Source organism: Camellia sinensis, chromosome 12 (assembly GCF_055761805.1).
Source record: "Camellia sinensis isolate YWXY chromosome 12, ASM5576180v1, whole genome shotgun sequence".
Taxonomy (NCBI): domain Eukaryota; kingdom Viridiplantae; phylum Streptophyta; class Magnoliopsida; order Ericales; family Theaceae; genus Camellia; species Camellia sinensis.
Window position 1 is genome coordinate 99,139,855 of NC_138972.1, and position 13,371 is coordinate 99,153,225.

Genomic DNA, 13,371 nt, shown 5'->3' on the forward strand with positions numbered 1-13,371 from the left:
AAACACAAACATGAGCTAGCCGGCGGGTGTGTGCCGGAAACCCCTCCGATGCTTAAGTCAGCAAAATAGACAAGTAGACAAAAGCTCCGTGTATTCAAGAATCAAAGTTGTGTTACCTCTCCATAGGTGATGTTGTAAGCTTTTATAGGTTCCGCGTGGCACAATCCTAGTAGGACTTTTACTCCTCCATGTAGAGTCCTCCTAGCATTCATACTCTTGAAAGACAATGCTTATCCTTCAACACCCCCCTCACTACATAAACCAAGTGAGATGGTTCTACCATTGTCAGACTTCAACACGACCGAGGTAAGCATAGCTATGCTAAGCCGCAGACTAGACCGAGATAACATTAGCTCGGCTTTTCCATTCACTGCTCTTACCTTGGCTCTTCTTAATGCTAACCACGGTATGTCTAGACCGGAATAACCAATACTCCGGTCCAAACCGGGATAACTTTGTGAGTGACGACCAAACTTGCCATAAGCTCTTTGGGACCGGAGTAACTTCAGGTCTCTCGCGGACCGGAGTAACTTTACACCTCTCTTGGGCCGGAGTAACTTCATGGCCTTTTTACTCAGCCCTTCGCAATGTGGCCCATAACGGCCCATTACCCAGCTCGGCCCAATTTATAAGTATAAATTACCCTCTCAATTGCCCCTTAATTCCATCTGCGTAGCATGATAGGGATTACCTGTTACCAGCCGAGCTAAAAAAATTTCAGAATTCCAACTGAGCTAAAACCATTTAGCCTTTCCAGTCGGGTAAAAAACCCTTTTAGCCTTTCCAGCCGGGCTAAAAACCATTATTACCTTTCCAGCCGAGCTAAACCGCTGTGTTGGTATTAACTTCGGCTTAGCCGAACTCTTTCACCAATATTCTATAGGCTCAAAAGAAGACGGGTGGGTTTATTACTTGAGAATACGACGCCGCCGAGAAAAAATAATCCAAGATACCCCGGATAAAGATTTAAACGATAATGACTTCTTCTGGGTTTCTGGGAACTTCAAAGACCAAGAAGCCCAGATTCCTGGTGACCGAATAAACTAGAATAAAGGGACCACCGGTATAATTACCTCGGCTCTATTGCATGCCTCTTTTTATTTTGGTTTCCTGTTCCTGAACCGAACTGACAGTTGTCTTCTTTATGCAGATTCAGCCCACCTCAAGTCACTGTACAGTTACCTTAACCTAAACACACTTCGCGCCGCACTACGGTATCCTGAAAGAAGTTGGGCCAAGCTGCTCAATTTCGAACCGACATACAGATATAGCAGTCGACGAAAAGCCAGAGTAACAGACTTTTTGTTGGAAGCATCGCCTGAACTAGATCCAACATTGCCACAAATTAACCCGGTCCGAACTATTGCTGAACAAGAGATGGTGAAGAGGAACAAAGTGAGGGCCCTCCTAACCAAAACACACCCAACCGAAGTACCACCAACCACCCAGACTCAGGAAATAGTAGTGGCCCTTCCATCTCAACAACCCTCTTCATCACGCCCAAGCAAGCGCGCCCGGACTACCCAAACCGAGCAACGTCTTACTGATGAAGATGAAACCATCCTTCCACCGAGCCCTCAACTGGAGCGTTCTGACCGGGCTAGTTCCTCCAAGTGGGCTCCAAAAATGACTTTTCAAAACCGCGCTATCTGTGATACTGACTCAGTGGTGGCTGACAAAGACCATATGCTAGCCTTCAATCTGGCTAAGAGTGTATGTCTGCCCCCTGATATAGAGCATCACAACCAGTTGACCGAGCTCAAGGCTATCCGGTAAGCAACGAAATCAATGATCCTGGTAAGTAGCCCCTCTGGCCTCCCTAATTTTTCCAACTTTTTTGCTCGGTCTGGTCAATAGTTTCTTTTCATTCTTTTTCAGGCCATGCAAAAGAGTCAGATTGCACACAAGCGTGTGCTGGAGCTTCGTAAAACAGGAAGGCAATTCATGGCCGAAGTTGAAGCAAAAACCACCAAGCTAAAAGACTCCCAACGGAGGACAGCTGAGCTAGAGGCCGAGGTAACCCGTCTAACCGGACTAGTTACCTCGACTAATGCTGACAAACAAAAGGCCCTGACCGTGATGAAGGACAAGTACCTGCGTGAGCTGGCCGAGCTCGAAGGAAAGAAAAATGCAGAGATCGCCGAGCTAAAAAAGAAGGCGGATGATGTGAATGCTGCAGGTTTCAAGGAAGGAAGGCCCTTTACATGCAACAATGTGAGGCAGCTAAGGATTTGTTCTTCAAATGCGGTTAGAGAGGAGTCGTGGTGCAGCTCGGTCATGGACCTGAAGCCGAGGTATTCAATCCTCCTTCATACTTTATACCGAGCTCACTAGCGGAGTACGCTGTTACCCTTCAGCAACAATTCCTTGAGGGTTCAGATGATAATGAAACCGAGCCTAACGACACCCCGGTCGTCAATGATCCTGCCGATCAGTTAGCTCGGGCAGAGCCCACAGTGGAAGACCTGACTACTGAGCAACCAACTGATACCGTGCTTCCAACAGAGACCATAATTCCGATCGAAGCCGAGCTTCCATCTGAAACTGGTCTTCGGGTTGATGTTGATGCTGATCTTGACGCCGAAATAGATGATCTTTTTAACTGATTTTGTATTTTCTTTTCTTTTCTGTTTTTGGACAATTGTAACCCGGCTGAAGTAACATTCTTCTAAACTGGTTTTGAATGAACTCTTTTCTCTGTATTTTTGAATTTTAAATGAAGAGCCTTTCAACTTTCAGTTTGGTCTGCTGCCATGCTTGCATTTATTTTGTATTCAGACTAATATTTTCTTACCGAGATACTTTATATTGGTCTTTAACATTTGCAAATATTTGCAACTACACCTTCCAATCACTCTTTAGCCGATGTCCTTACCTCGGCTGAAGAGTACCAAGAGTTGGTTTAGTCCAGCCAACCACTCTTTAGCCGATGTCCTTACTTCGGCTGAAGAGTATCAAGAGTTGGTTTAGTCCAGCCAACCACTCTTTAGCCGATGTCCTTACTTCGGCTAAAGAGTACTAAAAGTTGGTTTAATCCAGCCAACCACTCTTTAACCGATGTCCTTACTTCAGCTAAAGAGTATCAAGAGTTGGTTTAGTCCAGCCAGCCACTCTTTAGTCGATGTCCTTACTTCGGCTAAAGAGTACTAAAAGTTGGTTTAATCTAGCCAACCACTCTTTAACCGATGTCCTTACTTTGGCTAAAGAGTATCAAGAGTTGGTTTAGTCCAGCCAACCACTCTTTAGCCGATGTCCTTACTTCGACTAAAGAGTACAAGAGTTGGTTTAGTCCAGCCAACCACTCTTTAGCCGATGTCCTTACTTCGGCTGAAGAGTACCAAGAGTTGGTTTAGTCCAGCCAACCACTCTTTAGCCGATGTTCTTTCTTCGGCTAAAGAGTACCAAGAGTTGGTTTAATCCAGCCAACCTCTAAATTGGTTATTCCTGCCAATTTAGAATAAAATGTTTGGTTATTCCGACCAAACGTCTTGCAGCTTGGATCCTTATCCTAGGCTTAGGAGGGGTGTTGGTTTTTCCAGCCAACCTCTAGATTGGTTTTTCCAGCCAACCTAGAGTAAAGTGTTTGGTTATTTCGACCAAACGTCCTGCAGCCTGGATCCTTATCCTGGGCTTAGGAAGGGTGTTGGTTTTTCCAGCCAACCTCTAGATTGGTTTTTCCAGCCAACCTAGAGTAAAGTGTTTGGTTATTTCGACCAAACGTCCTGCAGCCTAAATCCTTATCCTGGGCTTAGGAGGGGTGTTGGTTTTTCCAGCCAACCTCTAGATTAGTTTTTCCAGCCAACCTAGAGTAAAGTGTTTGGTTGTTCCGACCAAACGTCTTGCAGCCTGGATCCTTATCCTGGGCTTAGGAAGGGTGTTGGTTATTCCGGCCAACCTTGCTTTTGATGTCCCTAACTCACTAATATAATCTCTTACAAAAAACAACTATGCTGAAAAGAATCGACTTTGTTTTATTGAGAAAAAGGAAAATTACACATACTCGTAAAAAAAAGCTAAAAATAAAATAGTTTGAGATTGGCAGTATTCCATGGCCTAGGAATGGCTTTGCCGTCCTCATCTTCCAGGTGGTATGCCCCTTTGCCAGCTAATCCAACCACTTTGTAAGGTCCTTCCCAATTAGGCCCTAACTTGCCATCTCCTGGTACCAAAGTGTTTCCCATTACTTTGCGCAGTACCCAATCTCCGATCTTGAATTGCCTTGGATGCACTGTTTTGTTGTATTTCCCGGATAACTCTTGTTGGTATGAGGCGGTGTGAACTAGTGCTCTTTCTCTTCTTTCTTCCGCAAGGTCGAGCTCCAATGTTATGGCTTCGCCATTCAAGTCTAGATCAAAATTTTCGCTTCTAATTGTGGGGAGGCCCACTTCCAGCGGGATTACTACTTCCATGCCATAGGCTAAGGAGAATGGTGTTTCTCCTGTTGATCGTCGAGGTGTGGTGCGGTAAGCCCATAAAACATGAGGAAGCTCCTCAGCCCATTTGCCTTTTGCTCTTTCTAACCTTTTCTTCAGTCCATCCAAGATGACCTTGTTTGACGCTTCTGCCTGGCCATTGGCTTGGGGATATGTCGGTGTGGAATTGTAGAACTCTATTTTGTATTCTTCACAAAAGCCTCTAAAGATTCTGCCATCAAACTGGGTGCCGTTGTCTGATATTAGGGCTTTAGGTATGCCGAATCGAGTAATGATATTCTGCCAGGCAAACTTCTTCACATATTTTTCCTTGATTGATGTCAATGCTTCTGCTTCCACCCATTTTGTGAAGTAGTCTGTTGCTGCCAGAAAGAACTTCCTGTTTCCGGGCGCTGTTGGAAGTGGTCCTACTATGTCCAAGCCCCACATTGCAAAGGGCCATGGACTGGACAATAGAAGGAGTTCTCTGGCCAGCTGATGAATCGGTTGAGTGCAGTTGTCATGCCGGTGAGATGCTGCACTTCCTTTACTAAGTTAGGCCTCTTCAGATCCTGAATAGCTTTGATCTGGGAGGGGTCTGCCTCTATACCCTGGTTGGTCACCAAGAAGCCCAAGAATTTGCTAGATCCTACTCTGAACACGCACTTAGATGCATTATGGCGCAACTTGTGCCTCTTCAGAATCTGGAACATCTCACCTAGGTCCCTTAGATGGTCGTTCTTATCCTTACTTTTGACCACCATGTCGTCGATGTAAGCTTCCATTGTTTTGCCTAACAATGGTTCAAACATCTTGGTGACCATCCGTTAGAATGTTGCCCCTGCATTCTTTAGGCCAAAGGGCATGACCTTGTAGCAATGCAGTCCTCTTGGAGTTGTAAAGGATGTGACCTCCTGGTCTGGTTCGTACATGGCGATCTGATGGTAGCCTCTGTACGCATCCAGGAAGCTAAGCCGGTTGTGCCCCGCTGTTAGGTCTACCAATTGATCTATCTGTGGTAGGGGGAAGCTGTCCTTTGGGCATGCTTTGTTGACTGTCTTATAGTCGACGCAGACACGCCATTTGCCATTCTTCTTTGGTACCACGACTGTGTTGGAAATCCATCTAGGGTAGTGCACCTTTCTGATAGCTCCTGCCTCTAGCAGATTTCCCACCTCTTCCGCCACTATCTCGACGTGGTGGAGTGCCGATCTGCGAGTGCGCTGAATGATTGGTCTGGCGGATGGGTGGACATTGAGTTGGTGACAGATAAAGTTTGGATCAATGCCTGGCATGTCGTAGGGTGTCCAGGCGAACACTTCGATGTTAGAGGTCAAGAATTCCAAGACCTCTAATCTCTCAGTGCTGGACAACGACGAACCGAGCAAAAAGAATTTATCCGGGTTCTTTTCATCTATTCTTACCTCTACCAAGTCTTCCACCGCTTTTTGATCAGCTGCTTTACCGACATCTGCGAACAGTTCATTGCTCTCAGGTTCTTCCACCAAATGAACATATCCCTTGGCAACGCGGCTGCCGTTAGCCGTGACAAAGCATTGCTTGGACATAATCTGGTCTCCAAAGACCTCTTCAATTACTCCGGTTCCGTTGGGGAACCGCATTACTTGATGGTAGGATGATGCTACTGATTTCATGGCTGGAGCCATATTCTTCCCAAGATTATATTGTAAGTGGAAGGGACTTTCAACACTCAAACCTCCACTTGTTTTGTCACGCTTCCTGCCCTGACTGGAAGAATGATTTTGCCGACTGGCCACTCTGGCATTGAGTTGAATCCGATCAGAGGGGATACAGCTGGTGCCAGGTCTTTGTCCTCTAATTTCAGTTGTTTGAAGGTGTCGTAGTACATTATCTCATATGAGCTACCTTGGTCTATCAGAATTCGTTTGACGTCATAATCCTTGATGCGGAGGGTAACGACCAGTGCATCGTTGTGAGGGCAATATATTTTTTCCAAGTCCTTGTCTGAAAAAGACATGACGTTCGTGGCCTCTGTTTTCCCCTTTTTGATGGTAGGTTGGGCACTTAGTACCTCCCTTAAGTGCTCAGCCTTCTTGATCGATCCTTTGAGCTCGCATACACGCTCAGGTTCAAATACTCCATGTATCACATTGATCACACCTTGAGGTGGGGCGTCAATTGGCATTCCATTGGGGTTATTGTGGTCCTAGGGGGCTGGTTGCGTCCCTCCTTCAATGTATTTATTCAGGTGACCGGCAGCCACCAACTTTTCCAGATGTTGTCTCAATGGCATGCAATTTTCAGTGCGGTGCCCCTTTTCTTTGTGGAAGGTGCATCGCGATCTTTCGTCGTAGTCTTTCTGTGCTTTTCCTAGCTTAGCTGGCCAACTGACGAAAGGTTCATCGCGTATTTCGCTCAAAATCCGGTAGATCGGTTTCTTGAATACCGTGGTTATGGCAGTGCGGACTCTCAACCATCTTTTATCCCAGTCCTCTCCGTTGTCTCGCCTGCCTCGTCCGTTTTTGTTCGGACGTTCTACCGCGTTGATTTTTGTTGCGGTCTTTTTATCTGGTACTGCGGCCGTGCCAGATTTTTTTTTGGCACGGGCGACATCCTCTTCCACCCTGATGTGCTGATGCACTCTTTCCATCAAGGCCTCTATGGTGAGGGGCGGTGTCGTGGTGATTGAGTCCCTTAGTCTGTTACCGACTAGAAGGCCTCTTTTGTACTGTGCAATGGCGAGATTGGTAAGGCAGTCCCCAATCTGGTTGAATGTCTCCCAGTAGCGACTATTATAGGATCTTATTGTCTCCTTTTCGCCCATGTCGATAGAGAGTAACTGGTCAATCTCCATCGGGGTTTTGGTGTTCGTTCTGAACCTCGTGACGAACGCCTCCGCCAATTGTGCCCAGGAGGCTATGCTGCATTCTGGAAGTTTTTCGAACCAAGTCAAGCCTAGGTCACCAAGGCTTGATGGGAAGAGGATACACATCAAAGCCTCGTTTCGCCGATATACCGCCATAACCTGGCGGAAGTGGCTTAGGTGTATGTAGGGGTCCGTCTTCCCCTCGTACGTGGTGAATTTGGGTTGAAGGAATCTTGAAGGAAGGGGCGCGTTTTCAATTACCATAACGAACGGCGAGGTCTGCAGCCTTGCTAATGCTTTGTCCGTTGGTTCGTAGGCAGGGCGTGGCAACGGCATTCCGACCTCGACGCTTCCATGCGTCCGAGGAGCCAACCGCTGAAGGGCAGATACCCTGCGAGGGTTGCGCGCCCTTTTCTTCCAACATGTTCCGTAAATCGGACGATCTTGGCAACTCCGTCTGCCTGGATGATGTCTGGTGCGAGCGCGAGGGTTGATAGGTGCTTCCCTCCGTGTAAGACCTCAATGATCTCGTTCTCTCAGACTTGGAGAAACTAGTTCTGGAGGTTCTGGATTGAGTATCGCCTGTCCTGAGGCTTCTACTCTCTGCTTGTGATGGTGTGGAATGCCTTCCACAGTCTTCTGAGCAGCGAGGGGGCGTCTTGCTTTTGCGCCCCTCTCCTATCGCCACTCCTTTTCCCTTCATCAGGCGCTTCATGGCCTCCATGTCCGCCGCCATCTTCCTTATTAATTCATCTTGCTCCTTCACGCGGTCCTCCAAAACTTGAGGATCAATCCTCCGCCTTTGTCTGTCAGGACTTCGTGAACGAGAGTGACGAGGGCTATTAGTCTGCCTCCTCCCCCTTGTATCCCTCCTGGGATTTTGTCGCTGTGGCTCTAAGTCCGCCATGGGAGGAATAGAAGGTAGGCCTTCGCGCCTTGCACCTCCCTCTGGTGTTTGTCCGTCGATGGCGAACTGTGGCAAATCTTCGTTGTGCGCCATCCAACTAGCGAGGAAAACTTGATCAAGAGGTTTTGTTCTGTCTGTTATTCCCACAGACGGCACCAATTGTACGGGAAAGAGATAAATCTTCTCGTATAATCTTGTTGATCAAGTCTGCACTCCTCCAAACGTCGTCGCTTTACTCCCTAAAAACACAAACGTGAGCTAGCCGACGGGTGTGTGCCGAAAACCCCTCCGATGCTTAAGTCAGCAAAATAAACAAGTAGACAAAAGCTCCGTCTATTCAGGAATCAAAGTTGTGTTACCTCTCCATAGGTGATGTTGTAAGCTTTTATAGGTTCCGCGTGGCACAATCCTAGTAGAACTTTTACTCCTCCATGTAGAGTCCTCCTAGCATTCATACTCCTGAAAGATAATGCTTATCCTTCAACACCCCCCCTCACTACATAAACTAAGTGAGATGGTTCTACCATGGTCAGACTTCAACACGACCAAGGTAAGCATAGCTATGCTAAGCCGCAGACTAGACCGAGATAACATTAGCTCGGTTCTTCCATTCACTGCTCTTACCTTGGCTCTTCTTAATGCTAACCACGGTATGCCTAGACCGGAATAACCAATACTCCGGTCCAAATCGGGATAACTTTGTGAGTGACGACCAAACTTGCCATAAGCTCTTTGGGACCGGAGTAACTTCAGGTCTCTCGCGGACCAGAGTAACTTTACACCTCTCTTGGGCCGGAGTAACTTCATGGCCTTTTTACTCAGCCCTTCGCAATGTGGCCCATAACGGCCCATTACCCAGCTTGGCCCAATTTATAAGTATAAATTACCCTCTCAGAAAAGAAATAGAAGAATGGAGTGACAACGATGTTGACCGAGATTAACGAACGATTACATCGCCTCTACAATCACTTCTTATTTTGCTTCTCACTCACTCCAACTCCAAATCTCCATAAACGAAATGAGGAAAGAACAAAATAGCAACAGCACTGGCTAGAGGTTCACAAAATTCTTTTTCGACTGCGGCTGCCGATTCACTTCTTCATTTTTCTTTTCTACCCGTCGTCACAACCATGCTACCATTACCCCTTCCAATCAAATTCTAAAGGGAGTTCGGTTTTTATTTTGTAGAAAAAAGGGATTTGTTAGGGTGTAGCCCCTATCCCAACAATGTAGCCTTCCTCCTCTTTCTTCTCTTCTCCCGCCGTCCGCCGTCCGCCGCCGCCCGCGCCTCTTCTCTCCATCTCTTTCTTCTGCTCTTCTTCTTTCACTCCTAAAACCATCACCCTAGATCTTTATATTATATTTTATATATATATATATATATATATAATATTCTGTAATACATGTAAAGTAGTAAGAGGAGAGAAGAGCAGCGACAGTAGGTGAGACGAAGGAGGAGGAGAAAGAGGATGTGTGCATCCTCCAAACATCAACCGGAGATAGCGCTAGCAAAGTGAGGCACTGCGTGCGTTTGTAGAGAGAGAGAGAGAAAAAAAAAGTAAAAAGTGGTTGATGAGAAAGGATATAGAGAGGTTTTGATACAATGTGCTCAAGTGTGTGGTAAATTTATGATGAATGGCTTTGATTTAATGGATGAAAAATAAATGGTGGAATTGATATGTTGTCTTAAAGTTCAAATTTTTCATTATTAATATTGAGTAAATGAGCCAATGTAAAAGTGCTAGATGTGTACTACAAATTTTCTTCCGTCAACCAAGCTAACAGAGATGGATAGATGGTTGAGATTGTGACAAAAGTAAAAGTTTGGATTCAAATTGATGAAATTGAAACCATGGGGTTTAAATTGCAAAACACGCTAAATCCTGGAATTTTTTTTGTAATTTGCCCAAAATATTTTGAAAACGATACCTAATAAGGCCATTTATCAAAGAGCTTTGAAAAATGAATGCTAGTTCCATATAATTAAAGATATGGTATATATGTATATAAGATTCCAACAAAAAAAATAAAAGGAATGACTCTGTCCCAACTAACCAAATCTATATATAGCTACAATAACTCTTCAAGAAATCCCATTACATTCCTTGTCTCCTTTTACAAGAGGCCTCATACTTGATGTGTAAGTAAGCTCACTATTGTTGGATCCGGGTTTGGACTTGGTATCTGGTCCAGGATCCGAGAATGGAGATGTATATGGAGTAGGAGGAGGAATGACTTTTGATCTTGATGATGATCTCGTTGACCCCTCTCCACCCACTAATTCTTTTGATTTCTTTCTTATTGATTTCTTGGGGATATCTGGTAGGCTTTGCAATGGTGCATCCGACCCAGGACCCGAACCATTTGGTTGCCGGGTCCCTCTAGAACTACCTGATGAGTTTCTCTTTGATTGTCTTGGTTTGGTGGATGGCTGTTGACTTGAGGACCCTGCTATTGAAGATTTGTCTGCCAAAACAATGACCCAAACCATTTCTTAACAACTACAAGTGATATTGATACGAAACATGAACTTCAAAGGTTTGAAAAAAAATAAAATATATATAACAATGAGCCGTATCATACGTTTTTGTAATTAGTAGATCCTTACATCTGGAGCTCACTTATTGAACAATCTATTATGTTCACATGTTATATCATTGAATTATATAAAGTGATCTTGCAATCAATGGCCCCCAGATATGAGGCTCACTAATTCAATAAGTATATATAGGATTCACTATCATATGATATGATTTGATAATATCTCTAATATTATTAAATTTTAGAAGGCGGTTTTCAGATAATGCGTAAAGTTACTAGCACCTAAAATTCACTATATATGTTGTGGCCTAATTTAAATATAGGGTATGGTTCATGTAGTAAGGCAATATATCTTTTGTGCAACTTCTTTGAATTTTAGAAAAACCTTCAATCCTCTCTTCAACTTATTAACAACATTGGATCCAAAGCAAGTGTTTTTTTATTATTTATTTATATTTTTTTCTAAATAAACACACACAACAAAAGCAATAACAAAATGAATCCAACTAGCACATTAGGCTTGTATCCCTTCTATATGTGACAATTTGTAAGCAAAGTTGGGATATGAAGGTAACAAACCTTGAGAAACACAATTGATTTTTGAATTCTCCTTAGATTGCCCCTTGACACTTGATGGTGCTGATTGTAATTCTTCACCTGATTCGAAACCCTTCATCTACACAAATTATAATATGAGAAGATGGTGATATTTTTGTGTGATCAAAGTCATTGTCTAAACAAAATGTTAAGGTTGTTTTTGTTCTATTTTCTTTCTTCCCCCACCCCAACAAATTTCTTTACAAATTCAAAATTCAAAACACAGCTTGTAAAGATCGAACCAATTTAAACTTTTAATTACTATAATTGAGGCGTAGTAGTCTTAAATAATTATAATAAAGGTCCCTAAAAAGTTTTTCCGCTTCAATTAGAATGCTGATCGATAAATTTTTATACGCGATTAACCTTATTAGTTTAACTGCACCGATTCCCGATCCAATTTGAGATTTGAGAGATGGGCTCTTAGGCCCAATAGATGAATTTTATGTGTTTTTATTAATTCAGAACTATTTTGGAGAATTAAGAATTTAATTGCACAGACCTTAAATTTGTATTTTTCCTACACATAAATTGAGAAGGGTTTCAGGGGAAACTTGAATTAGGTTTTACAATGCAAAATTGAAAATTTTGACTAAGTTAGGAAATTGGTTGGCAATTGACTTATTAATGGAATTAAGTGGACAAAAAAAAAAATGGAAAATTGAAGTGTTTCAATAAAAGACCATACTTAGGTTAATTAGATTTTGCCTAATTAACTTCTTAAAAATTCATGTCATGGCACAACCTAAATAAAAGAAAGACGAGAAGAGAAGAGAGAAAAATAGAATTACCCAGCTTGGTGAATCTACAGATGGTCCATCCTGTCCTATATGAGCCACATGCTTTACATCTGTTGGATAACCAATCTGTATCTCTTGTTCTTTTTCCTCATCTTCAAAAAAATTTGCAATTCACTTAGCTGATTTTGATTAGGATGAAAATGCTAAAAGTGCAAGAAATTTAAAAATTTTAAAAATTTCTTGCATTTTCTTAACAAGAGTACAACGAAAAATGCAAGAAACTTAATTTTGGTGTACAATTTATATCAACATTAAAATTTAGCTTTCAGTTCCATACAAAAAATGCAAAAAAAATTATTCTTTTGGTTAATTGTTATAATTTTATTTCAAACTTTTCATCTTAACCAAATACATGCTATAAAATAAATTTTCATTTAATTTTCCTTTCTTTTACTTCACTTTCTATTATTTTCACTTTTCAACATATTTTCACTCTACTAAAATGTACCCTAAGCATTACTCAACAAGGGTTTCATTCTCAACAACGTGCACCCAAGATGCATAGTAGTTGAAAATGACATTTTTTTAATAAATAGAAAATTACTTGAATATAAAAATAAATAAATAAATTTGTTCAAGGATTAAAAAAATAATGATGGTAATTTCCATCATTTTTTGGTGATATTAAAGGGTGCACATTCACCCTAAACACAAATTCATTAATTTGCAAGGCCAAATTCATTGTATAAGAATATTGAGAATGTGCATGGAAAGCAAAATGTAGCAAAGGAGTTACATATATGCGTGCCTTTGTAAGGGTCCATTTGATTTGTGTCAATGAAAATCATTCCAAGCTTTGAAAATGAGTTGGTGGACAAGAAAAATTAGACATAACTAGGGAAAATAAAATTTAATTAATTAATTGAGAACATATATTAGCTTGATATACATTATTGAACGTATTTTATAACAGTTGAAATTTTTTGGGACAATTTGTTATCTAACATATTGTTAGAGCTTTGGATTCAAATCTTGTCACCCCCATTATCTTTGTTACTGTGCATTCTATTCTACATCTCTTTTCATACTTTGTTCTCTTACTTTCATGAAGTGTTTGTCTCATTCCCTATCAACTTAATTTTTGTGAACAATTGGTGACTTCACACATATTGTAACTACAAAGTTTAATCATGGATCTCACAATGATTTTTTTTTTATAAATATTTTGACTCCTATCATATAAAAATGAATGGAAAGAGAAAACAAACCGAATATTTGAGTAATGTATCGTAGGCCTTTCAAAAGGCCCTTCATCTTGGTGCCCAT

The 13,371-nt window shown here is 42.4% G+C and overlaps 1 protein-coding gene across 1 annotated transcript; it reads right to left on the reverse strand.

Moving 5' to 3' along the window:
• Window positions 1–10,250: 10,250 nt before the first annotated feature.
• Window positions 10,251–13,371, reverse strand: RIC6 (ROP-interactive CRIB motif-containing protein 6). The gene is made up of 4 exons (XM_028271724.2): window positions 13,314–13,371; window positions 12,097–12,197; window positions 11,288–11,384; window positions 10,251–10,633 (listed from the first exon to the last, which is right to left on the reverse strand). Exons 1-4 carry the CDS (start codon window positions 13,369–13,371, stop codon window positions 10,251–10,253), a joined length of 639 nt encoding a protein of 212 aa, XP_028127525.2.